We start from the raw sequence: 24148 nt of genomic DNA, 5'->3' as shown, positions 1-24148 counted from the left end.
AAATCGGGAGTTTTGGAGATGCTGCAAAACCGAGCGGGGGGGCTTAGGAGGGAGGCCTCTCCGTCAGCCTTTGCTCACACACGCGGGAGAGACGGGCCCAAGGCCGGGGACTCACGGATGCAGGCGTACGGATCAGACATGGCCTTGAGTGGGTCCCTGTAGAAGAGGGGTCTGCAGCGGTCACAGTGCTGCCCCTCGGTGTGGTGGCGGCAGTCTTCGCACACGCCCCCGCTGCGGCCGCCGCTCCTCACGTACGCCGTCATGTCGAAGTGACAGTGGTCGGAGTGGCTGTTGCAGTGACAAGCTGAGGAAGGAGAGGGGTTATGAGAGATTGCCCAAGGTCCGGGGGGCCCCGGGGCTGCGTCGGCGCCAGTCACCGCAGCTGTGTGCCCCTCCATCTCCCGCCGCTTCCCCTCTTGTTAGAGACACACCAAGTATGCACAGATTTTTTTTTTTTTTTAAAGATTTTTATTTATTTGAGAGCGAGTGAGAAAGAGAGATCACAGAGGGAGACAGACCTGCTGCTGCGTGGGGAACCTGACAGGGGGCTCCATCGCAGGACCCTGGAATCAAGACCTGAGCCCAAGGCAGACCCTTAATGGGCGGGCATCCCCAGTACACACAAACGAAAACAGGGGCCTTCAAAGGGTCTTCCTGGTGCTCTCTGTAAAATGTGCTCCCTACGTTTAATATTTTTTTTAATATCAAATAAACAAAAGTAAATCATTTAGGTGATCCAGAAGGCCTAGAGGGCAATTCTGCTGTTTTCCAGTAAAGAATACTTTTACTGACTCAGGCTTTGTGAACCTGAATTTTTATTTCACATCTTCTGTGGGTCCAGGGACCCTCAGATAAGATGTCAGAGTTGGGCCCCCGCCTGCTTCTCCATCTCTACGGGCAGCAGGAGAGCGGGAAGGGCGGCTGTAAGTCATTCTTATCCCACCAGGGGCTCAGCCAGAGCACCAGAGGGAAAGGACTTTGTCTTGGTGGTAGAATCTGTGCTGTATGCCTTGCTGGGGTTTCCCTGTAAATAGCAAAATCTCAGGCTCCATTTTGCTGGGTGTGGCTCACTGTGACTCTCCGGGATGGCACATTATCATGAGATGATAATGTCACCTTCCAGGCACCTCTTACTCCCTCACATCCTCCCCACCCCAACCTCTACCAGTCTGGGAAAAGAAACCGAGTAACAAGTTTGTATGGAAGTTCATCAAAATTCAGAGGCAGCAAACACATTACAAGAAACCCCACTAACTTACTAGCCTAAATATTCCACCAAAAATACAACAGCCTGTCAGACTTGGTCCTTGTTCTCATCTCTCCTGACATATGTGTTTAAGATCCAGTTCACAGGGGGCGCCCAGGTGGCTCAGTGGTTAAGCATCTGCCTTCGGCTCAGGTCGTGATCCCAGCCTCCTGGGATGGAGTCCCAGGCTGGGCTCCCTGCTTACAGGGGAGTCTGCTTCTCCTTCTCCCTCTGCCTGCTGCTCCCCTGTTTGTGCTCGCGCTCTCTCTCCCTCTCTCTCTCTCTGTCAAATAAATAAAATCTTAAAAAAAAAAAAAAGATCCAGTTCATGGAATGTATGATCATTCACCAAAAAGGTAGGGATCTCCATACCAAATCTAGGGTCGCCAGATCCCGGCCCAGCCCGGTCCCCACTGACACTACCGGTCCGTGGCTCTGCACCTCCTCTGGAAAGTGATCACATGACCTCCACATGACATGCATATTGTTTCAGGGTGTAAATGACTGCTCACGTTTGGTGTGAAGGCTTGAGAAGTCGGTATCCTTCTCTGCGAGGTCATGGGAGACATTAGGATCTCCCACAGCCAGAGCCGGGAGGATAGTCCCTCACCCCTGCCGCCCGCAGCCCCACTGAAATGGACTAAACTGTCCTTTGGGCAGCGCAAAGCACCCTGGGTCCAGGCTGAGAACGTTCCCCGCGTACCTCTGCACGTGCTGTCCTGGCGGCCTGCTCCTGGCCTCCACGGGGCGTCGTGGAAGAAGTCCCTGCACCTCTCACAGTTCGGGCCGTCTGTATTGTGCTGACAGACGCAGCGACCGTGAACCTGCGTGGTGTGGCAAGCGGGCTTTGCTGGGAGGATGCTGGGGTCCGTCACGTGGAAAGGTAAATAGCAGGCCGGGCGCCTCTGTGGGTCTTAGTGTCCCTTGCTGGTGACAGCACCAACCGGGACTAGCCTTTGTTATTTGTTCAACCAGCTCTTAAATTTTGGAATAAGTTTAAGAAATGCAATACATTTTTTGGCATTTCTGAGTTCTACTTTTAAGGCAACATATGGCAGACCACGGCACCAGGAGAGACAGGATGGGGAGTGTGTGTGTGTGTGCGCGCGTGTGTGTGCACGCGCGTGCGCGCAGAAGGTGGCTGAGGAGCATAAGGGAAAAGAGAGAATTAGAAAACAGAAAGAAGCTGGAGAAAAAGGTGTGATTCTCTTGGCTTTTCCACAAAATGCCATGTATGTCCAAGTTCAAAGAGACAAGCTCTATTTCTAGCGAAATATGAGGTGGCTGACAGGGAAGCATCCCGCCTTGTCTGATCGTGGCCAACAGTTTACAATTATTTCGTGGACACACGCTCGGGACTCGGCGTAAAAACACAATTCTCCTACTACATCCCTCTTTGAAGACTCCTCCCAAGCACGGGAGAGATCAGGGCTAGGAACAGTCATTCCCAGGGCAAGAGCGTCACTTGGAGGGGCCGTTTCTGCAGTGACAGATCTTAGTCAAAGACCCCGGCATGGAGCAGAGGCTCCCTCACACAAGAGACCCCCCAGGCACTTCTGTGGGACCCTCCTAAACCAAATAAAACAAAAAGGGAGCAAGATGGGGCTCCCCTGAGATCATAAATGGTAAATGCTTCTCATTAATTCATCTGTAGCAGAATCTAGAAGAACCTCTGGCCAGAGAAACAAAGTCCGCCCCCTCTCCCCGCCCCCCGCCCCCCTCCCAGCTGGTGCACCAGGCCAGGCTGAATGACACCTGTGCCCACACAGAGCTGTCACTCCGATGGTGGACCCCCCCAGAGAGAGTCTCATCTACATCCTGCGGCAGCGCAGTGAAAGGAAGGTAAGAGCGGCCAGGTGCCCTCTGGGATGGCTCAGAAACTCACCATCCCAGGAGGGCTGAACACGTCTCCCCGCACCTTCTGCGCCGGGCCACACTCGCTGGCATGGCCATTGCAAAAACAGCTGCCCCGCACCACCATCTTATACAGAGCGTAGTAGTAGTTACCCAGGGACTTGTTCTCCCTCCTTCCGAGCAAAGTGTCCCCCAGGGTATGGAGTTTGGTAAAGTTTATCCTCAGATTTGTTAATGTCACGAGGTCTAGAAAAAGGAAAACAGCAAAGCAAAGCACACTTAGGCGGCCTCAGGTCAAGGCCCCTCCCGGACTGACAGCCCCTTCATGAACTACGGACCCGCAGCCATGAGGCATACGCCACACCCGGGATTCTAGAAAAGGAGCTGGTGTGAACACAGAGAGCGAGTCATACCCTGGATGTAGGGGCTGTAAGGGTTTGCGATTTCAAAGCTGGGATCCAGAACTTTTAAAACGACCTGTAAAACAAATATAGGTAAATGTATATGCATTCTAACAAAACAGCCTTATTAGATATACTCCCAAAGAAGAGATCCTGACCTTGCAAAAGGGCTGAGCCATTGCCTCTCCCGCTGGCGTAGGATACAGATTTTTATTTGGGTTCTCACATGAATACGAGTCCCAAGAATAGAAATGAATGAAAGATCTTAAACAGTCATTATGGCTCTTTATGCCCAAGTGGTCCATGAAGGCAGAAGCGCTCATGGCTCCTGCCCAGGGTTGGGGTGGAGGGACGGGGTCGTAGTTCAGTAGGTCATCATCCCTCTGGATCGGGTGGGGAATTCTAGAGTCTGTCCTCTGTCACCCGTTCTTTCATTCTAACTGATAAAATAATATGGCCCAACCCCACTCCCACCCTGATGCTCTGCCAGGCACCAGCTTTGCTCAGAGGAAGCTCCTGGAAGGTTCCAGCTGGGTGCTGGTTGACAGAACAGGGAGAGAACACAACTTAACCAGGGCGGCTACTAGCTTATAGCAAAGGGTTAAAAACAGAGGCTCCTTCCTCTGTGGGCCCTGTGCCCTGGTGCCCAGGTCTCAGTCCCCACTCACCCTCAGCTGGGCCCTCTTGCAGAATTATTTTCTTTTTCTTTCTTAAGCAGCCAAGGGGCTTGAACTCATGACCTTGAGTTCAGGACCTGAGCTGAGATCAAAAGTCAGATGCTCAACCAACTGAGCACCCAGGTGCCCTGTGCAGAGTTATTTCCTATAAGGTAATTGCTATTTATCTGAGTTCAATTTAGACACCTTCATTCTTAAAAAACAAAAAAACAACAGCTTGAGTTCTATTTCAGTAAACACTACCTAAGTTGTTTTCATTTCAATGAACCACAGGAGCTAAAAAAGGTTTCATTTCTACCAGAGAAATCCAAGAAAGGGAAGGCTACCTCGCCACCAGTAGAGGGTTCGATATCCGAATATTTAGAGTCACAAACAAGGTCTCCCACTGCCTGGGCCTGGCCCAAAGAGATATTGGGAAAGGAAGCAGCACAGTCTTTCGCAAAATATTTGAGTACTTTCCAGGTGTGTCCATAGTCTGCGGAGCGTTCGACTAACATCGCAGCAGGCCGAAAAGTCTAGGAAAAGATGAGGTAAACCTGTAATGCTTCACAAAGTCAGATTTCGTTACCCACTTCAGATCAAACTTTTAGATTTCCTAGTCTCCGTTTTTCAAACTTTATTTGTTTCTTTGAATATCTATCATACAATGGACATACAGAAATCTCTTTCCAATCAGGGATAAGCTTTCATGAGCATATACTTTGCCTCGAATCTGGTTCCATTTAAAAGATGTGTACAGGCTGTGTGAATTATTCATTGAAGACGGGAGAGCCTGTCAATTTTTAAAAAGCCAATGTGATTGATACTTTACAGCGATTTACATGTAGTTTTCTTTGACAAGAACACTTTTCTCGGCAAACTCCTCCAACACCAACCAGGAGGCTGATTCTGATTCCTAAGAGCAGAGTTCATCTCCTCAAGGATCCCACCAGCATTCTGAACATAGTCAGTTTCTGCACTCACCATTTTTGTATTATGATTTTAAATCTCTATGTATGTTTGTATCCTTGATTGGACTGTGAGCCCTTTGAGGGCAGACACTTGTAGGGCTTTTTAAAATTTCATTTTTAATTTATTTTCATTTTTTATTACCTTAAGTCTGCTTCTGGCCTGATGACAAAATCAGAATTTTGATGAATGATTTGGGAATGACTACAGCCCAGGATTTCTCTGGCATCTAACTATCTTTAGTAAAGACCCTTTCATTTTCCTGCCTCTTTTGATCACCACCTTTCTGGATTTCCTTAAATAATCTCCACTTCCTGCCTTTTTCTCCTTAAATATATTTTTCTATTTCTTGCAGTCCCTACCACCCCTGGGCTTGGAGTTTCCTTTCCACTCTATCTTGTAAGATTTCTTTCTTTCTTTCTTTCTTTCTTTCTTTCTTTCTTTCTTTCTCTTTCTTCTGTTGACCATCTAAGTGGTTAACTAGGGGTTAACCTAGGGGTTTTTGTTCTTTTTGCTCTGTTTTCTGCTCAAGAACCAAAACCCAAAGGACAAAGCTTCAGTCGAGATTTACAAAGCCCTCTGTGCTCTGCCGGGAAGCAAGGAAGTGCAATCCCAGGCAAGCCCAGCATTTGACAGGTAGATAGAGGGGGCAGCAAACCCACACATCTGTACCTTGAAGGTCAGAATGAGGTGGCTGAACTGAAATAATGCCTCTAGGTCCAATCTGATGCTGACATGATCAAGACCTAAAGAAAAATCCAGGAAGAAGAAAATTAGTGATTTCGAGAGACCCTATTGATCACATTAATCCCCGCTGTGGCTTGTCCGTAATGAGACCCGTTGAGATCCCATGGCTGGGGATCCACACTCTTTCCTGGTCTCCTCCAGTGGTTTCCCATAACACTCCATGCGCAGGAGAAGGTCTCTTTGAGAGCAACATAGGCTTTACTGGGACCGTGCGCCACATTCATGTTATGGTGGCAGGATTACATCCCTGCAAGGGCCTTCCGGGATGTCCTTGAACTCATCTCTTGACCATGTGTGTGTGTAACCGGGAGCTAGCGAGCCAGAGCCGGGTAAAAATCGACACACCCTATTCTTTCACTTGGGTGTTCACTTGTGATGCTTAACGATCACGTGGCCGAGTTTCATTGTCAGTGAGCCTAAAACAGAGCCAACCTATTCCCCTCGGAGTGAGGCTCTGCCGCTCCTCCGTGACTGAGGAGAAGAGGTAGCCCGGCCGGGACTCTGCCCTGAGAGAGTCAGCAGCCATCGACCTCCGGCCTGGACGTGGAGCACCAGCCCCACCCTGGACCTAACAGAAGCCCTGAGTGCTCCAGAGCAGCCCTATCCTGTGGGAATAGAAGTCACACGGAGTCACACGTGTCATTTAAGATCTTCTAGCAGCCACACGTCAAAAAGTACAAATAAGCAGGTGAAACTAATTTTAATGTATCGCACCCCATATATCAAAAGCAGCCTCATTTCAACATGTGGTCAACGTTTTCGGAAAAATTAATAATGCTCTCTGTTAACTATTAACAGTGCTTCATTTTTTCCAAATGAAGCCTTAGAAATCTGGAGTGGTTTTACACCATGAGCACATCTCCCTTCCGGTCAGCTGTGTCATCAGTGCCCCGGAGCACACGTGGCGAGGGGCTCCAGGACGGGACAACGGAGCCCGGAGAGCAGTAACCGGGCTGTAGAGAATGGGAGGTAGGTCTCTTTGAGGGTGAATCGCGTGGGAGGGCAGCCCCATTCCTGGCTCTGGGTCAAGGGCGCCTCACCCTTTCTAGAAAGGAGATCTCCTTTCCCCTCTCAAAGTTCTTGGCTGAGAACACTTGTTCTATGCAAACCGAGTCAGAGGGGCACTCCCTCAGTGAGGAGATGCGGGACAAATGCTGGACACGTGGTTTAAAACAGCTGTTAAGCGGGGTGCCTGGGTGGCTCAGTGTTCGGAGCATCTGCCTTCGGCTCAGGTCACGATCCCAGAGTCCTGGGATCGAGACCCACATCAGGCTCCCTGCTCAGCAGGAGTCTGCTTCTCCCTCTGCTCCTCAATGCCCTGCTTGTGTGCTCTCTCTTTCTCTCTCTCTCTCAAAAACAATAAAAAAACAGCTGTTAAGCAAAAACGGCATCAATGAAGACAGGTGGCTGTGGCAAAGCCAGTCCATGCACTAAGGAGAGCCCAGCTAGAGATGAGTAACTGGGATCCCAAATGAGCTGGCATTTTAGTAGACACCAACACCCTGCTTGCCCGATGAGTGGCATAGAATAAGAGCTTCATACTATGTTTGCCCTATATATTATTATCCTACACAGTATGATTATTCCCATGATCCCCAACGGCCTAGGATCCACTGTGGGAAATATGCTTGGGCATCTGAAGAGGATGGGGGACTGTAGCCCCTGTACAATGTATAGAGATGTGGCAAGTGGAATTATTTGTGGGCTGAGGGTCCCAGATGGGTTAAAGAGGAGCCATGCATGAGTGAGCCGGCCTACATCCACTCCAGCATGTAAGGCCCATGGCTGGGGTGGGACGTGAGGAATCCCTGTCCAGTCCTGATCGGGGCACCTCGGAAATGGGGACAGTGAGGGCCGATAGAAGCCTCACTACCACAATCGTTCATGAACAAGGAAGGGCACCGATCCAGGAAAGGAAAGACCTTCAGTTAGTACCAACTATCCTTTCAATTCAACTTTTATATGAAAATATTTGGCTCGCAGCAAGAAATGAAACGTTCTTCTTCTCTCTCCCCACATGTGCTGCAGAAGGAAAAAGTACACGGTGCTAACCCTCAGACTTCCCCCGGGGCATCCTTAATTCCACGTACATCAGTGTGTTTTATATTAGCCTTCATTTACCAGCATCTTGTAAGTGTCCTGTTTTGTTTTGTTTTCCACAAGGAACAAAAGGACGCGTAGGTATTTTCTTCCCGCACATGGAAAGAGTGAAGCACTCGGAGTTAGATGCTTAAAATACACTGAGTTCTCTGGAGGAAAATAACCTTTCCTGAGATGAAAATCCAGTCTGTTCTTACACGGGGTCTTACACTCTCCGTAGAGACTGTTCCATTCCAACCGGGCTCCTGGCTGTCAAATTGTTCCGATCACACAGCGCGAAAGACATGTTATTAAAAATATAGAGAAATGAAGAACTGCGAAGGAACTCAATCGTACCATTCTCAGATTGCCACCATTTCCTTCCTCTCTCTGGTTCAAAACTTGTAATTACATTCTCAATGGTGTGGCTGAGGGATGGGGAGTATGGGTCGTATGGAAATCTCGAGTCGCAGATGAAGCATTTTTGCTCCCCCTGGAAGAGACCATCATTTAGATCACAAATAAAGAGTCATAATTACTTATTGTTGATCTGAATTTAAAAACAAGCTGTACTTGCTATATTTATCTTTCAATCCGGCTAAAAATAAAGAGCAAAGGAAATAACAAGACATCAATGTTTCCATCAATAGGTCCTTAACAACAGCGACAGATGCAATAAAAATATGACCCAGAAATTTTATAAATGGATATATTTGGGGTAAAAATGCAAATTCATAGTTCCACATAAATTTGTCTTACACAAATTTACTAATTTTTGTCCTACACAAGAGGCGGATGACCTGGAGGTTACGTTAAACTATAGAGAAATAGACAGGATACCGTCTTTGAGTAGGGATTACGTTCTTTAGTTAGAAAAAGACTATTTGGCAAGAAATTAATGAAATACTTGGTCACCGGGTTTTCGGCAACCATCCTCCTTTCTCTCTCAGACACAGTTTTTGGCAGAAAAACTTGCGGTGACCAAAACCTCTACATCATGGGTTTTGTAAAAACACGTGGATTTTGTAAAAGATTCTCATTGAACTTGTAACAGGGAGGCCTGCCCCCTTGTCTTGCAGACTAGAAGGTCTTACTTGCGAATTGGAACTCCTTAACTTGGGATGGACTTCCAAAGATTACAACAGTCAATACTGGCCTTCGAGTTTGTTCAATTTAATGCATCTGTCAGCCACATTTAAAAATCAAGTTGTCCCTGGATTCACTCAACTCTACCTACCTACACTCTCTCCTTGATCTTCCTTGAGTTCACCAGGAACTTTACTGCCCTCCAGTCTTGACACAAGCTGTTCTCGGCTCCCCTCTTCTCCAGCCCTCAAATAGTCCCATCTCTCACTCCTTCCCTTCTTTGGGGGCTCTGTTTTGTTTTTGTTTTTTTTTTAAATTTTATTTATTTATTTGACAGAGAAAGATCACAAGTAGGCAGAGAGGCAGGCAGAGAGAGAGGAGGAAGCAGGCTCCCTGCTGAGCAGAGAGCCCGATGCGGGGCTCGATCCCAGGACCCCGAGATCATGACCTGAGCCGAAGGCAGAGGCTCTAACCCACTGAGCCACCCAGGCGCCCGGGGGCTCTGTTTAACTGCCCTCATCTCAGAGAGACTTCTGCCTAAAATACCACCATCTCCCCACCCTTAGGGCCTCTGCCACTGTTTGTTTCTTCCTCTGCTTTGTGATATTTCCTAAGCCCTTATCATTACTTGATACTGACTAGATAGTTGTTGGATTATTGTCTGTCTTCATCATTAGAATGTAAGCTGAATGAGGGCAAGGACTTTGTTTCATATAAGGTTGTATCCTCCTTACCTACAACAGTGTCTGGCACATAGGAGATGTTCAATAAAACTTGTTGACCAAATGCATGGTGATTTTGATGACAATTTCAGCTAACATATGTCAAAGTAAACCAGCCTTTCAAGAGAGCCATATAATCTCTTTAAAATAACTGACCGTTATAAGCCTTATACTTACAAAAAACACCAAAATGCCTTTTGGAAATTAAGGAGCAATGGAAATGAGACCTATTCTGCATATGGGGAGTCTTGCCCCAGACCTGTTGAAAGAGCAGCAGAAACCCTATGATTCCATCAAAAGATGTCAAGACTTCAAAAGATTTCCAGTAATACTATGGAAATAATTGGGGGGAAATGTTTAATTTGGGGGCTTATTCTGTAAATATTTTTAGAAACCTAGTGTTTGATGGACCTGGCTACATGGGCTGCTTAGTTGCAGTTAACCAGATAGGGGAGTCCCAACTTGGGTAACACTGTGGGTCAATGTTGACTTGAAGCTTCCGAGAAGAATGTTTTGCTTGGTAATAATTTGTTAGATAATTGACGGGGATAAGAACTGTCTTCTGTGTTGCACAAATGTTTAAGAAGGTCATCCTTGTAGCCCTATCCAGAACACTTGGTCAGCCTGAAGACATTTCGAGATTTTTTCCCAGCTCTAAGATTTTAAGATGTCTGGCAATCCTGAGACAAAAGAAACCTTGAAGTCTGATTTACTTCTACTTTTGGTGGTGTGACTTTGAAAGATAGGAGTACCACATCCTAATTATTTTCGGAGTATGTCATGAGTTGGCTATGGCAACAGTCAGCAAAATGCCAGTGGCTGGAGAACAAGATGGGTGATGTCAGAGATGGAGCGTTTCTAATACCAGAGTTGAGAACCATTTCTTTGGCCAGAGGGCCTGGAATTAGTGAAGTCACTGGAAGGGCCATCCATCCCACCTGGCCTAGAGTTGAACAAAACTTCTATTGTGTCATTTCCTTGCACATGTAGAGACTCTGCTTTCTGACACAAGTCCCTCCCAAACTTAGAACAGTGCTAAGCACTCAGGTATTGTCTCCACTTATTTATAATCATCCTCTTTTACTAGAAACCAATTAGAATACAAAGCATTTCCCAGAGACCTCCAGGAGTTGCTTTCAATGAACAATACATGGAAAAGCCTGGGCCACTAACATTAGGCTTATGTCCAACTTCCTTCCTGCACATCCTCTTCAATAGAGGGTTGACGTGATGGCCCCAGGCTCCTCTGCAGGTAGGATACTCAGATGACCTTGGATGCTCTTACTCCTCCCAGAGCATGGAGAAGGAAACGACCATAAAGCAGCTGGTCCTTTTATAAAACTTGTCTTTAAGGGGCGAAAAAGGCATGAAAATATGTTCATAATGGGATCTTTTGGCCTTTAGACAAGACAATTTCCAAGTGGCACTGCGAGGCTGGCATGCCATCAATTTGATGTCCTTACAACCACCCCCGACCCCGAGGCAGGACAACGAGAACTCACATTCAGCCTAATGGACTTGAGACCCTGAGGGATCTTTGCTCTTCACTGATCGGTCAACTAAATTTACTCTCCAGGAGTCACTAATGCAGCTACGAAGAACAGTACATTATATAGTAATTGCCTCCAAAGGCTGAACCAAGGAGGCTTTTCTGTCTAATCCCAAAGGTAAAAAGAAAGAGATGAAGCAGACCTTCCCTATTTCCTGATCAGTCCAGGGCTCCTGGACTTGGAATCGTCTCACCTGTGCCTCTGATGTTCAGGAAAGGGTGATGTGTCCTCCTTTCGTGTTGCCGGGCTGCCCCCGCCCCTGATATACTTGGAAAAATCCATGTCATCAACAGAATAATATCCTAACAAATAAACGAGGACCCACCCACCTCGAGGTAGCTGAGGATGCAGTATTTCTGGGCTCCGTCCAGCCCGCAGGTAGAAGAAGCCGTGAGCTGTGCGCTGCGACCCACCAGGAGATCACCAGTGGTGGGGTGACAGGAGCCCCTTTTGCATTCATCATGGGCTTTCGTGTAACTGAACAACCCTTGAACACAACAGACACGTTGCATACAAGGCAGTCTAAGGGTAGCAAAAGACTTAAAGAAGTAACCGGTTAAGTTGTAAAGTTAAGAGTCCTATTTATTTTTAAAATAAAAATTGATGCTGTTGGTGCCCTTGGCCTAATGGAAATCTCTTAGCCTGCCATGACTCCACCTGGGCCAGCCTGTAGTCAGTGACAGATGGACACAATTCATAAGGCTGGCACCACTAGCTCCGGCTGGGGGCAACTCTGTGGTGTGGTTTGTGCTCAGAACCTTTCATGGAGGAGGTTGAAGCCCCACTCCAGCTGGGACCATGTCCTGCTCCCACCTCCTCACTGTCTTACTCCTCAGAGTCTTCCCTCACTAAATCACTGACACATAAATCCCTGTCTCAGGCTCTGCATGGAGGAAACCTACCTTGAGACAGCCTGTATGTACTAAAAATTTTATAATTTCTAGTTATGCACATTATGCACACATGCACGTTATGTCAATAATGTGCATAGACATCAGGAAGGAAAATCTTAATCTAGCCTCTTATACCTATTGTTCCAACCTGTACAAAGTCAATCAGAGAATTTAAGAAATCCTTGGGAAACAACTTTCTCTTAAAACAGGTAAACTCAATTGACCCCCTTTATAACCTGGATTGCTGGGTTTGGATTCACCATGGAACAAATCATGCCCCTTTGGGATATTGTGAGAGATCGAGTTCCAGACCCACACAAAAATGCCCAACGGATTTTTGAGGCACCAAGGCAGTTCAAAGGAGAAAGGGTAGCCTTTCAACAAATAGGGCTGGAGGAACAGGACACCCACAGGCAAGGAAATGAACTATAACCAATACCTTGCACCTTATACAAATATTAACACAAAACGGGCCTGGACTTCAGTAACATATAAGACTGTAAAGCTATAAAACTATAACACATGGGAGAAAGTCTTTGAGACTTAGGACTAGGTGAAGATTTTTAGGATTAACAACAAGAGCACGATCCGTCCAAGGAAAAATTGATGAATTGGACCTCATCAAAATGAAAATTTTGCAAATTACACTGAATGAAAAAAGCCAATTAAAAGGTTATGCACTGCATGGCTCCATTTCTTGAAAGACAGAATTATAGAGATAGAGAACAGATTTGTGGTTGTCAGGGATTAGGGAGGTAGGGAGGAGGGTGTGGACAGAAAAGGGTCATACTAGGGCTCCTTGAGGGTAACGGAGCTGCTCGGGCTCTTAACTTCAGTGATCTTCACGTGAATAAAACTGCATAGAATTTAATACACACACATGAGTGGGGGTAAAACTGATACAATCTGAATATGGTCACCTGACTATAACACTGTCAATTTCATCGTCAATTTCTTCATGTGGGGGGAGGGCATGGGGGGTGGGATGGGGGGGTTACCATTGTGGGAAACTAGGTGAAAGGTACATGGGCTTTCTCTGTATTATTTCATACAACTGCATGAGAACCTGTAATAATCTCAAAATAAATAGCGCAAAAGTCCACAGAATCCTCTGCCCCTTCAAAATCACCCCATCAGCCTCTGGACGGTAAATCAAGTAAACCGTACACTCTACAATAATATGCACATACATGGCCTGTTCTAGCTGTTCTTCTATACTTTTCCCTTGAGACACGAAGATTTATGTCAAGCCCTGATTCCAGCAGACAGGAGAGGGATGGGCATAAAATGGAAAATCATTCCCATACTGTGCAGTAAGCTTGGTTTCTCTCCAGCTTTCTCAACTGTAAAACAATAAGAATTTATTTTTTATGGTCTTGTTTTGCATTGCAAAATCCATTGCAGGGGTTTCTTTCCTTCAACTTTTCCACCAAAAATAGCAGCTATTGAAAAGTAGTGTTTTCTTTCTCTTAGGTCCACATTTCCCATATAAACTATTCTATTTATCTGGTCATTTTGTGATTATTATCAGACATTAATACACAGGTCATAGTTCTATAGCTAAGAATATGACACATAATGTCTCCTTCCATGTAGGTTACCAGATCCCCGTTTGGACAAGGAATTTTCTGTTTCACTCTCATTGCAAAGATTACTCTTATTCCAAAGCAAAGACAGAACAGTGCTCTCTCCTTCTTGAAGATAGATACGTGGAAAAAGTTAGCACCGTTGCATACTTTTGTTTCACTGTATAATAAACGATCCTAGGTTGGTTAACTGGATTTTTTTCCTTTTATTCACCCAATAACCCAAACCCAGATCTCCTTTTATCCGTAGGATAAATTACCAATCAGAAATTTGGACTCCCAAAGAGAGAGGCTTTTAAAGACAAGGTCTGGTTTAAAAATCTCTGCTAATGCTGCTACGTGTGGATGAGCTAAGACTTCCCTTCCAGGGATTTATTCTTCTAGACAAGTTCTGTCCTGAATTCTTTTATTGGAATTGCTGCCTTAGAGGTTTAACATGTTTTTATAACTTGACTTGGCCTAACTTGTTTTGATCAGATGTGTACTTTTCAGAAACAAAAGTATCCCAGGACTTAGGGAAATTGAACTATTATTCTTGTAATAGTCTAAATGCGAATATGAATTTCCGGCCTCAAATACTTGGCAAAAAGTGGCTAGCAACATAAGCAGTTAAAGCTTCATGCCTGAACAGAGATAGCCTTAGCAATACCCTTTCTGAGTTGAAATTTTCAACTGCCAGATTATCCCATTAGCAACAGGTTGGAATTGATTCAGAGAATAAAGATCCTTATGTCTTTAGAGAATCAGTGCATTCCTCAAAAACAACATGCATCTTGAAGATAGGATCTGGTTAAACATGAACTTAGAGGAGACCTGGTCATTTAAAGAAAATGCACAGCTCCATAAAGCATCATTTTGTAGAAATAACAGTTATTATATAATCTCTCATTTTGTATGTTGTTCTTATTTTCTTAAACACGTGGGATGTTTTCATATACTTTAGAGTTCACGTTGGAGTTTAGAGGCTGTAAACATACACACACACCTTACTTACTTTGGGTAAGAAAACTTACAAAGAATGTGTGTTAGGTTAAGTTCTGTACTTTGTTTCTAGTTCCTAAAACCTGGCCAATGCGCATATTAGGATTCTTTCTCTGAATCTTCCTTAGTCAGAAGGCAAGACTAAGCGCTTAAATAGGCTCCAGTTCTTATAGAAATGCCTGTGGTTGAACTACAAACCAGAAAATGCCCAAGCTGATGATAGGGTTCCTAGTTTGACTACACGTGATCCTAGAGATTTGGGTTAGATCAGAGTAAGCTTACAGCTGGAAACCCAGGATCTACTGTAGTGAGGTCTTTTCTTTTTCTTTTCTTTCTCAAGATTTTTTTTTAAAGATTTTATTTATTTATTTGACAGATAGAGATCACAATTAGGCAGAGAGGCAGGCAGAGAGAGAGAGAAGGAAGAAGGCTCCCTGCCGAGCAGAAAGTCTGATGTGGGGCTCGATCCCAGTACCCTGGGATCGTGATCCGAGCTGAAGGCAGAGGCTTTAACCCACTGAGCCACCCAGGCGCCCCTGTCAAGATTTTTTTTTAAAGTAATCTCTACACCCAACGTGGGGCTCAAACTTACAACCCCAAAGTCAAGAGCGGCACGTTCCCCCCCCCCCGCCCCAGCCAGCCACGTGCCACAAGGTCCTTTTCTGCCCAAGCTAATTTGGTTTTGAAGATCTTTCATCCTAGAGAAAGGTCTCCTGATGGAGAAGGGGTCTCTGAGCAACCATGCTATGGTTTAGGATTTTGGCAAGGTGTGGGTAAGTTATCCTATATGGAGGTTCAGGGATCCTCAGTGCTTGCTTCTGATTTTGCACACGAGTTTAGTCCCAAAGAGAGCACCCGAGGCAGATGTAGAAGGAAACAGCTCTTTTCTGACCGTCTGAGGTCAGACCTAAATTTCATTGTCCTGGGGGAGAGGCTGTGTAAAAGTCTCTGCTCCCAGCAGTTTGCGGCTCCTCTCCCCAAGGCAGAGAATTTCCAACCGAGGACAAATGAGCATTTCCTTCTTTGAGCTGTTCTTTCCTCCACCACCAGCAAATCTAATTGGGAGATTGCCTCGGGGTTTGGGAATAGCAACATTAAAACATGAGATTCTTAAAGTTTGCTGCCGTGAAGAAATTCAGCACAAATCTTTGAAGAGAAGATTCTAAGCAATTTAGTTAGCACTTAGTAACTAGAAGCAAAGCTGTTACAGAAAAGTCAGGATCAAAGAGCGTAATTGTTGGAAACATCCTCTCTATGACTAATATAAATTATTCTCAGTTTATTAAAGATGGCAGAGGCGTGGAGGATTTGGCCCTTCAGTGGAAAGCTGCTGCTGCTGCTTACTCACAAGAGGGAATTTTGCCTGTAAATTCTTCACAAGACCTCATTACTGGGATAAGTGCTACATTCAAATGGACCTCTATTTAAAAATTAAAATGCATTCTACTTGCAAAGAATCTAAAGTATTTTTACTTTCCTCAGTATCTTACTTATCTGCTGATAGTAATATTCCATTAAAGTCTGTTGAAATAGCTATGTGTGAATAACAGGTTGGAGTGGAATTTTCTAGTTACTGGTGGCAATTATGCAACAGAAGAACCATGAGAGCATACAGAACAGAAAAAAAGAGGTGGATATGTTTTTAAAAATCTTTACTAAATATTTCAGAACAATTCAGTAAAAGTAGAAAATGGATTTTGACCACTAATACTCACCAAGGTGCAAAAAAAAGGTCAGTTGAAATTGCATTCTTGTGTCAGGAGCTGATTAAATTCAGTGTTGCTAGGTTAATAAAAAAAGAAAAGAGGTTAAAGTCAGTCACTGACAGAATGAATAATTGCCATCAATTTTCAATGATTTGAAAATCTGACGATTCTTTAGGGACAACAAATATCTACAGTGCCCAATTTCTTAAAAAGTAGGAGTATATAAAATTTTTACCCAGTATTTGTTTTGTTTTCTTGAAATCAAAGAATGCAATCGTTTGTAGGAGCTAATATGAAACAAATACAATTTCCCTTGTCTATTTTTATTTTAACCTATTTTTGCCCTTTCATTGTTTAGAAAAAAATTTTTAATCATGCAATCAAGATGTACTCATTCTTGAAAAAATAGAAAAATCAGACAGGCAAAGTGAAGGAATTACTATCCGTAGTACTACCACCCAGAGACAGCGGTTAATGTCTTGCTATGTGTTTTTCCATAGTGCTTCCCTTTCACATAAGAATTTTTCAAAAATGATAACATACTGTATGCTTGTTTCAATCAATGCATCCCAGACATCTCTCTGTGCCAGCAAATATAATTTTACATCAGTAATTTTTCAGCCTAGTGAGGGACAACAGGATCACCTGGGGGCTTCCATAGACCAAACCTATATCCCCGTTTGCAGATTCAGCTATGTCCCTCTGGATGGAGGGCGCCCCCAAGTCACTGTGTGGGGAAGCCTGATAGAGATGGGCATATACCAGCCTGGCGGGGTCGGGAGGAGAGAAGGTAAAATGCTCTCCTGCGCCAGTATTTTTAAATTACTGGAGAGTATTCCTCTGAAGGCAGGAACCAGAATTAATTTAACAAATCTCCTCTTGGTCGATGTGTGCTTTGTTTCTAGTATTTTCCTGTTGTAGGTATTTTTGCTAAATCTTTCTTCACATCCTGAATTTTCCCCAGGATATATTAAGTGGAGTGGGAAGAATGGATCAAAGAGCATGTGTGGGTTTGGGTGTCTGTGCACGCAAACATATACGTGTGTAAGTAAGGAGTACATACACAGGTGCATACATACCTACTACATGTATGTAGCACGTGTGTGTATAAAGCTGATACTGCCAACCTACCATGTGGACATTTCGTCCCAGTGCACACTCTCACCAACAGCCCACGAGAACAGCTGCTCACTCGTGACCTTTCCAACACGGAGTATTATGAATTTTTAAAGAGTTGTCCATTTAAAGAGCAAAAAATTCTACCTCATTGTCATTGTTTTAATGTTTCTATTTAGATAATAGTGAGTATTAAAATGCTTTTCCATGCATTTACAGGTGAGAATTAATTTTGCACTTCGATCCTTTGATGCTTTTCCTAGCGAATTCTCTGTGTTTCTCCCTGCCCACGCTCTGAATCCCGCTAACCTGATGTGCTGGGCTTTCTGCTCTCTGAACCCTCCTTTCACGCTCATCGCTTTGCCTTGAATGTCACCCTCCTAAACTCAAGCACCAGCCTCCTTATGAAGTCTTTTGTTTAAATGCCTGATTTTAGGCGAATTCCCTTCTGTGACCCAAGCTCTTCCCCCAGCCTGGGCTTCACCTGGACCTCCCGATGTCCTAAGATGAGTCACTGGGAAGCACGGCCCTCCGCAGCATCTCCAACTGAAGATGGGTCCTATCCCTCATACAAGCCTGCGATTCTGGACTGTTCCCTGTGTACAAAACCTTGTCAAGACCTCCAGAGACTCCAGAATGGAGCCTTCAGTACGGGAAAACCCGAGTGCTTTTCCTCGGTGGCACGCCTTCTTGTCGCCTTTTCCCTAGTCAGGGCATGTGGCTTGGGTTCCTCACTCAGCTTCACTCTTAATACTGTGAAATCCCCCGCCCTGATGTTGTCCTGGATTCAGAACCCCAGCCACGCGCTTCATTCTGTCCAATGCAAGACGATTAACAACTGGTTATCCTTCTAACAAGAATGGGCAGCACAAGTGAAGTGTGCAAGTTTTCTTCTCTATAACCAGAGAAATTAAGCTCGGTGAGATCATGATGCATGTGAGGAGCCTACAATTCAGGGCTTGAAATGACCTAGGCTCGGGGTTGCTGAAAGCCGTGGAAATTATGCAGGAAACATCGCGAGCATCCCTGCTTCTCTCCAGTGGGGAATCCACGCACGGCGCAGATTCCAGCCTAAACATTGTTCCCAGTTACAGACCGTGGGCTAAAGTCTCCCTCCCCTGGGACGGTGGGAGGGATGCAAAGGGCACAATTCTAACCACCCAGGTTTAGAGAAAAAGAAGACCCGCTGTGTTGACCACAGGTGCAAAAGCTCCTATGAAAGGAACGCCTCTGGAGACACAACCATAAGAGATTCTTAATCAGAGGAAACAAATGGAGGGTTGCTGGAGGGGAGAGGGTGGGGGATGGGGTAATTGGTTGATGGACCTTGGGGTGGGTATGAGCACTGGGTATTCTATAAGACTGATGAATCACAGACCTGGGCCCCTGACACGAATAACACATTATATGTTAATTAATTGAATTTAAATTAAAAAAATATAAAAGGAAAAAAGAAAAGCAAGGGATGCCTTTGGCAGAGTATTTGGGGGGACAAATCTTTCTCAGTATCATAGTTCATCACACATCTGTGACGCAAATGAACTCCTGGGATTTTTGTCAGTTTCCTAAGTATCTTTAAACAGCAGCAAAGATCATGATACAAGGAAGTGAATTTTCCAGCATGCATCAGCCGGGTTCCAGCCCAACCTGCCCCAAAGAAGCGAGAACTAGAAGGGGAACCCAAGCTAGACTAAAATAGGTACAATTCCCTTATTCATAATTGCTCGACGCATATCACCAGCTCCTCGGTGCAGAATTCCTGGGCTTATTGCCAATTCCCCTCCCGGCTGAGCACCTCCACAGTCCTGGCCGCGGCAGCTCAGACACCCCCAGGAAGATTATTTTTTCATCCCTTTTTAAAAAGACTCATTTATTTTCTGATACAGTATGTGTAACATAAAATCTACCATCTTAACCATTTGGAAAGTGGTTGAATACATTCACATTGTTGGGCAAGCCAATCCCCAGAACTCTCTTCATCTAGCAAAACGGAAACTCTGGACCCGTGAAACAGCTTGTCCCTCTCCAGTCCCCGCAGCCCCTGGCAACCATCGATCCGGTTTCTGTCACTATGATCTCACTACTCCGGTACCTCATACAGGGACAATCACACAGTATCTATCTTTTTGTGACTGGCTTGTTTCACTTAGTATAACACTTTCAATGTTCATCTGTGTTGTGGCACATGTCAGAGTTTCCTTCCTTTCAAAGTCTGAATAATATTCCATTGTATATACCTGGGGAGATTTTTAAGCTATGGATGCTCCGTCAGAATGGCTGGAGTGGGACCCAGGTGTCAATGTGTCCACATTCTAGGTAATTCCAATAAGCAGGAAAGTGTGGGAGCCACTGAGGGTTACCTTGACCCAACTTGCTTAGACCAGAATGTTGAGGGTCATCCTTGATCCCTCCCTCTCAGGCTTCCCAATCTAAATTTGATCTCCTCTCCTTAAACACTTGTTCTCAATGTGTGGTCCGTGGCTTTAACAACGTGACCAGTTCATCCCAGTGTGCCGGGAACTTTTCTGGTGTTAGCACCAAAAGTTCCCAGGTCCTTGGGATGCCCTTTGGTCTGGGCAAATTCTCAAATGTTGGTCACCCCACTGGATCAGCGGCATCAGCATCACCTGGGAACCGGCTAGAAGTGCAAATGATCAGGCCCCGGCGTAGACCCACCGATTCAGAAAGTCTAGGGATGGGGCCCAGCACCGTATGCTTTTACAAAGCCCTCCCGAGGAGGCTGAGGTACCCCCAAGTTTGAGAACTGCTGCTCATCAGTAACTCCTGGGTCTAAAGACTGAAGACCAGAGCTGCTGCTGCTCCTGGGAACAGCCCTAACACCGCACGAGAACCTCATCTGTGCCGTGTGTATTCCCCGCTGTCTGCCTGGTCTGGGGGGGGGTCCCCCACTTAAGGCACTGCAGGTCCAGGCTGTGGTACTGGGGGACAGAGCGGGCACCCTTCACTGAGCTCTGCCTCAGCTAGATGTTCCCGTCCGAATGTGACTGCTCTTCTCAGAGCTTGCCCCATGAAGGCCCTCTTTTTCTGGTTCTCTATATCCCAAAGTGGTTTTTCCCATCAGACTAGCAGATTTTTATACTATTAATGAGCTTCCAGGGAGAAAACAGAAAAAACGAAAGTTCGCTTTCTTTCTTTCCTATATGAGGTCTCTCCTTTGGAAAGGTCCCATCTCTCTGAGTGGGGGTACCCTCATCTCCACAGCACTTATGACCTCTTTTAAGGCATAAAGTATATTCTGCTCTTTAGTTTTTGGTAACGCCTTGACTAAGATGATTCACGTATCATAAAATTCACCCTTACAGTGGCTTTTAGTTTTTCACAGAGTTGTGTAGCCATCACCACTCGCTAACTTGAGAACATTTCCCTTACCCTGGTAAGAAATCCCATACTCTTGACATTAACCACCGCCCCCACCCCACCCCACCCCACCCCCTGCCATCTGCCTCTTCCTAAAGCCCCTGGAAACCATTACTCTATTTGCTCTCTGTGGATTTGCCTGTTCTGGATACTTTATGTAAATGAAATCATGCAACATATGGTCTTTTGTGACTGGCTTCTAGTCAGCAGAATATTTTCAAGGTTCACCCACATTGTAGCTGCTATCTGCACAGCAATCCCTTTTTATTGCTGAATAATATTCCATTATATGGATATACTACTTTGTTTAGCCATTCATCACTTCATGGACGTTTTCCTCTACTTTTTGGCTATTATGAAGAATGCTGCTATGAACATTTATTGACAAGTTTTTATATGAATGTATGTCTTTTCATTTCTTTGGGATAAGTGCATAATTGTAGAAAAACACTCTGTTTCTTAAACAAATGTTATGACCTCATCTAAACCTTCCTCATAGACTGTAAGCACTTGAAAGCCAACATTCATCTTCTTGTCCCCAGAGGTACAGAGAAAAATACCAAACACATTTGCCAACTTGAATGCCAATTGCATGTGAAGCCTTCCAGCTTGATTTTTATTACTGTCTCTCTCTTACGAACTTCACCTCATCTGTCCTGACTTGAAGGCCTTGACTGCGCCCTGGGCGGGGCCCATCCCTGCTGGGGCTGCTTTGGCCTTGTTTTCACGATCCCCATGACAAGTGCCAGTCCTGGGTGTTCCCTGATGAGGCCCTTTCTCTGCCTCTTCCCCCTCCACCTTATTCTGTGGCTTCTAGTTTCTAATGTTCTCTGTGTTCCCATAGGTCTTTGCTTTCCAGAGTCCCAGTGTGAATCTAGAGGTGTCTTTAAACCTAAAGGGTTTAAATCCTGTAACAAGAGGCACTTGGGAGATCTACTTGGGGCTACAGCTGTAACCACGGTCCACACTCCCAATTTTGTTTTCATATCACAGCTGGAAGAAACTCTAAAGGAGCTCATCCATTCCCAGTCCTTGTCTCCATTTAGAACTGATCTAGAACTTTGCTTAGGGAAACAATCCGGAATCACATCCTGTGAAGGATTTATAGCTTTTCAGGTCAAAAGAACTGGCCTGGGGCGGAAGCCTCCACATGTGGGGGTCTACAGGGCCCAGTGGTGTGTTGGGTAGAAAATGGGCTGGGGTCCCAGGCTTCCTTTCCTCCAGGGGAGTAGTGGGAGTGCTCCCAAAGGAAGGCCAATATTGGGGTTTTAAATCCTTTAATCCAGCTATCTCTGACATCCCTGAGGCCCAGGCTACGAAGAGGAGAGTTAATTCTGATGAATTTAGGCTACTAAAAATATTCTCCCTGAAATGTCCAACAAAATGTGCCAAAGGGACTTCAACCATCCCCCATTTTCTTATTTCTCTGTGTCACTTTTCAATGGGTTCTTGGCATCCTGTTAACCAATTCATTCCTTCTATCTTCCCTCACTCCATCCTACCTCCTGAAATAGAAACTCTTTCCTTCTCAGCGAAGGTGGATCATAGCTGATCCCTGTGATTACACTGGAAAGGCTAAGGCCCAGATTAGCTTTCCTGCTCCTCCTGTGCACAGCGGGTTCTCAGGATCCATTTGCCCAGCAGAGAACACAAGGTCTGTGGACATTTGTGACTGTCACACTGGGCAGGAGTATCTACTGACATCTAGTGGACAGAGGCCAGGGACAAGGCTGGAGAGTCTCCTACAGTGCACAGGGCAGCCCCATCCCCCTAAGGAAGGATTATCCAGCTCCAAATATCAATAGTGTCCTTAGTCAGGCTCTTGTCCCCACACCCTTCATTTCCATAAGCTTCTTAGGTCTGGTCCTGGCTCCCAGTTTTCTGTTTCCCATTTGAGATGATCTAAGTCCCAAGCTAGATGAGTGTTAGAGTATAGAGTCTATTAACTTTCACAAAGTCTGATTTCTGAAATCACCCAGTCACTGTGAAACACACAGCTGTACAGAGCACATTTTCGGGCGCGGTGGTCATGTTCCCCATACCTTCCTTCAGCAGGCTTTCTGCTTCATTGGTGCTGCTTTTCTGCTTGCTGTACCAGACCTGACCTCTGGGAAGCTTCCCAGAGGCCACATGCAATTTCTTTCTTGCTAAAGTCACTGGTGAGTTTAAGTGATATTTGTAAAAGTAATTGAATGAAGAAAAATATATATCACCCCTTATTTGCAGAAAGAGCATGTAAATATATTTACAAAGGCACTGGATGCATTTTGGTGATGGTTTAGTGAATGCCGCTAGAGGACCCTGGTCCCAAACTATAGTAAGCGTCGCAATAAACAGTGAAGTACGTGAAATTGACAATAACTAATTTCCCAGCATTGTTAATCGATTTTAATTTACTAACAACCACCATGATCTCATCTGCCTGCACTGGAAGGGCCTGCTCAAGGTGACAGCTTGTCAAAGAGTTTCTTCTCTTTTTTTTGTCAAAACTATGTGGAGGCAACAGATGGGGACACCAGGGGCATTTAATGTCAAGCTGCCCAGGAGTGTCCAAACACTGCCCTAGGTAGACCCACCGGTGCAAAGAGTGAGTGGGAAACAGCCTTTCTGCAGGTTTCCTTCTGCAAACTGCACAGTAATCTTTAACACAGGGGATAATTATAATCCACATATTTGTACTAGCCCTTAATTCTTTTTCCAGCACGCATTTTAAATGGGTTATTTTACACATTTGAAAATGACAGTTCTCATAGAAATCTTGTTTAACTTTCCCTTATCTGTGTAACACATTTTTTCCCACCCACATTACATCAGAAATCATTAGATATTTCGACTGTGCTGTCTTAAATTGTGTCGCAGTGAGGAATGCAGAACATGAAGCTATAAAGCTCTTTCCCTTAAATTACAGCAGACACCATACTTTCCTCAAAACTCACTACTTGTCCATACCTAAGATATTAACAATGCATTTTGAAGATATGGTTAGTTCTACACAATTGGAATGTTTTCCCAACTGTCCCAAGTTATAGCGCCATGCTAAAAATAACTATTCACCTAATACACAATTTAAATTGTGCAGCTGAACATGGCATCATTCGAAGCTTCCTTTAAAGAAAAGAAAAACTCAGGGCACTGGCTGCACCCCACTTGCCGCTAAGCACCCATTTTTCCTTTTGGA

At 45.1% G+C, this 24148-nt stretch overlaps 1 protein-coding gene across 1 annotated transcript in view; it reads right to left on the bottom strand.

Annotated features, from left to right (window-relative positions):
- Positions 1-16519, bottom strand: part of LAMB4 (laminin subunit beta 4) — a gene marked incomplete at its 5' end in the record, with an annotated part of 90270 nt that extends 73751 nt beyond the window's left edge. Inside the window, 9 exons of the mRNA XM_080818855.1 lie at positions 116-304; positions 1950-2070; positions 3132-3346; positions 3514-3577; positions 4505-4693; positions 5799-5872; positions 8310-8445; positions 11640-11787; positions 16476-16519. Coding sequence (XP_080674981.1) covers positions 116-304; positions 1950-2070; positions 3132-3346; positions 3514-3577; positions 4505-4693; positions 5799-5872; positions 8310-8445; positions 11640-11787; positions 16476-16519 — 1180 coding nt within the window. The remainder of the gene's footprint in view (positions 1-115; positions 305-1949; positions 2071-3131; positions 3347-3513; positions 3578-4504; positions 4694-5798; positions 5873-8309; positions 8446-11639; positions 11788-16475) is intronic.
- Between the last annotated feature and the right edge of the window lie 7629 nt (positions 16520-24148).

The sequence above is a fragment of the Martes martes genome, assembly GCF_963455335.1.
Source record: "Martes martes genome assembly, chromosome: 11".
In the NCBI taxonomy this organism is placed as follows: Eukaryota; Metazoa; Chordata; class Mammalia; order Carnivora; family Mustelidae; genus Martes; species Martes martes.
Note: the sequence above shows the minus strand (reverse complement) of the source record. Positions and strands in the feature narration are given on the sequence as shown.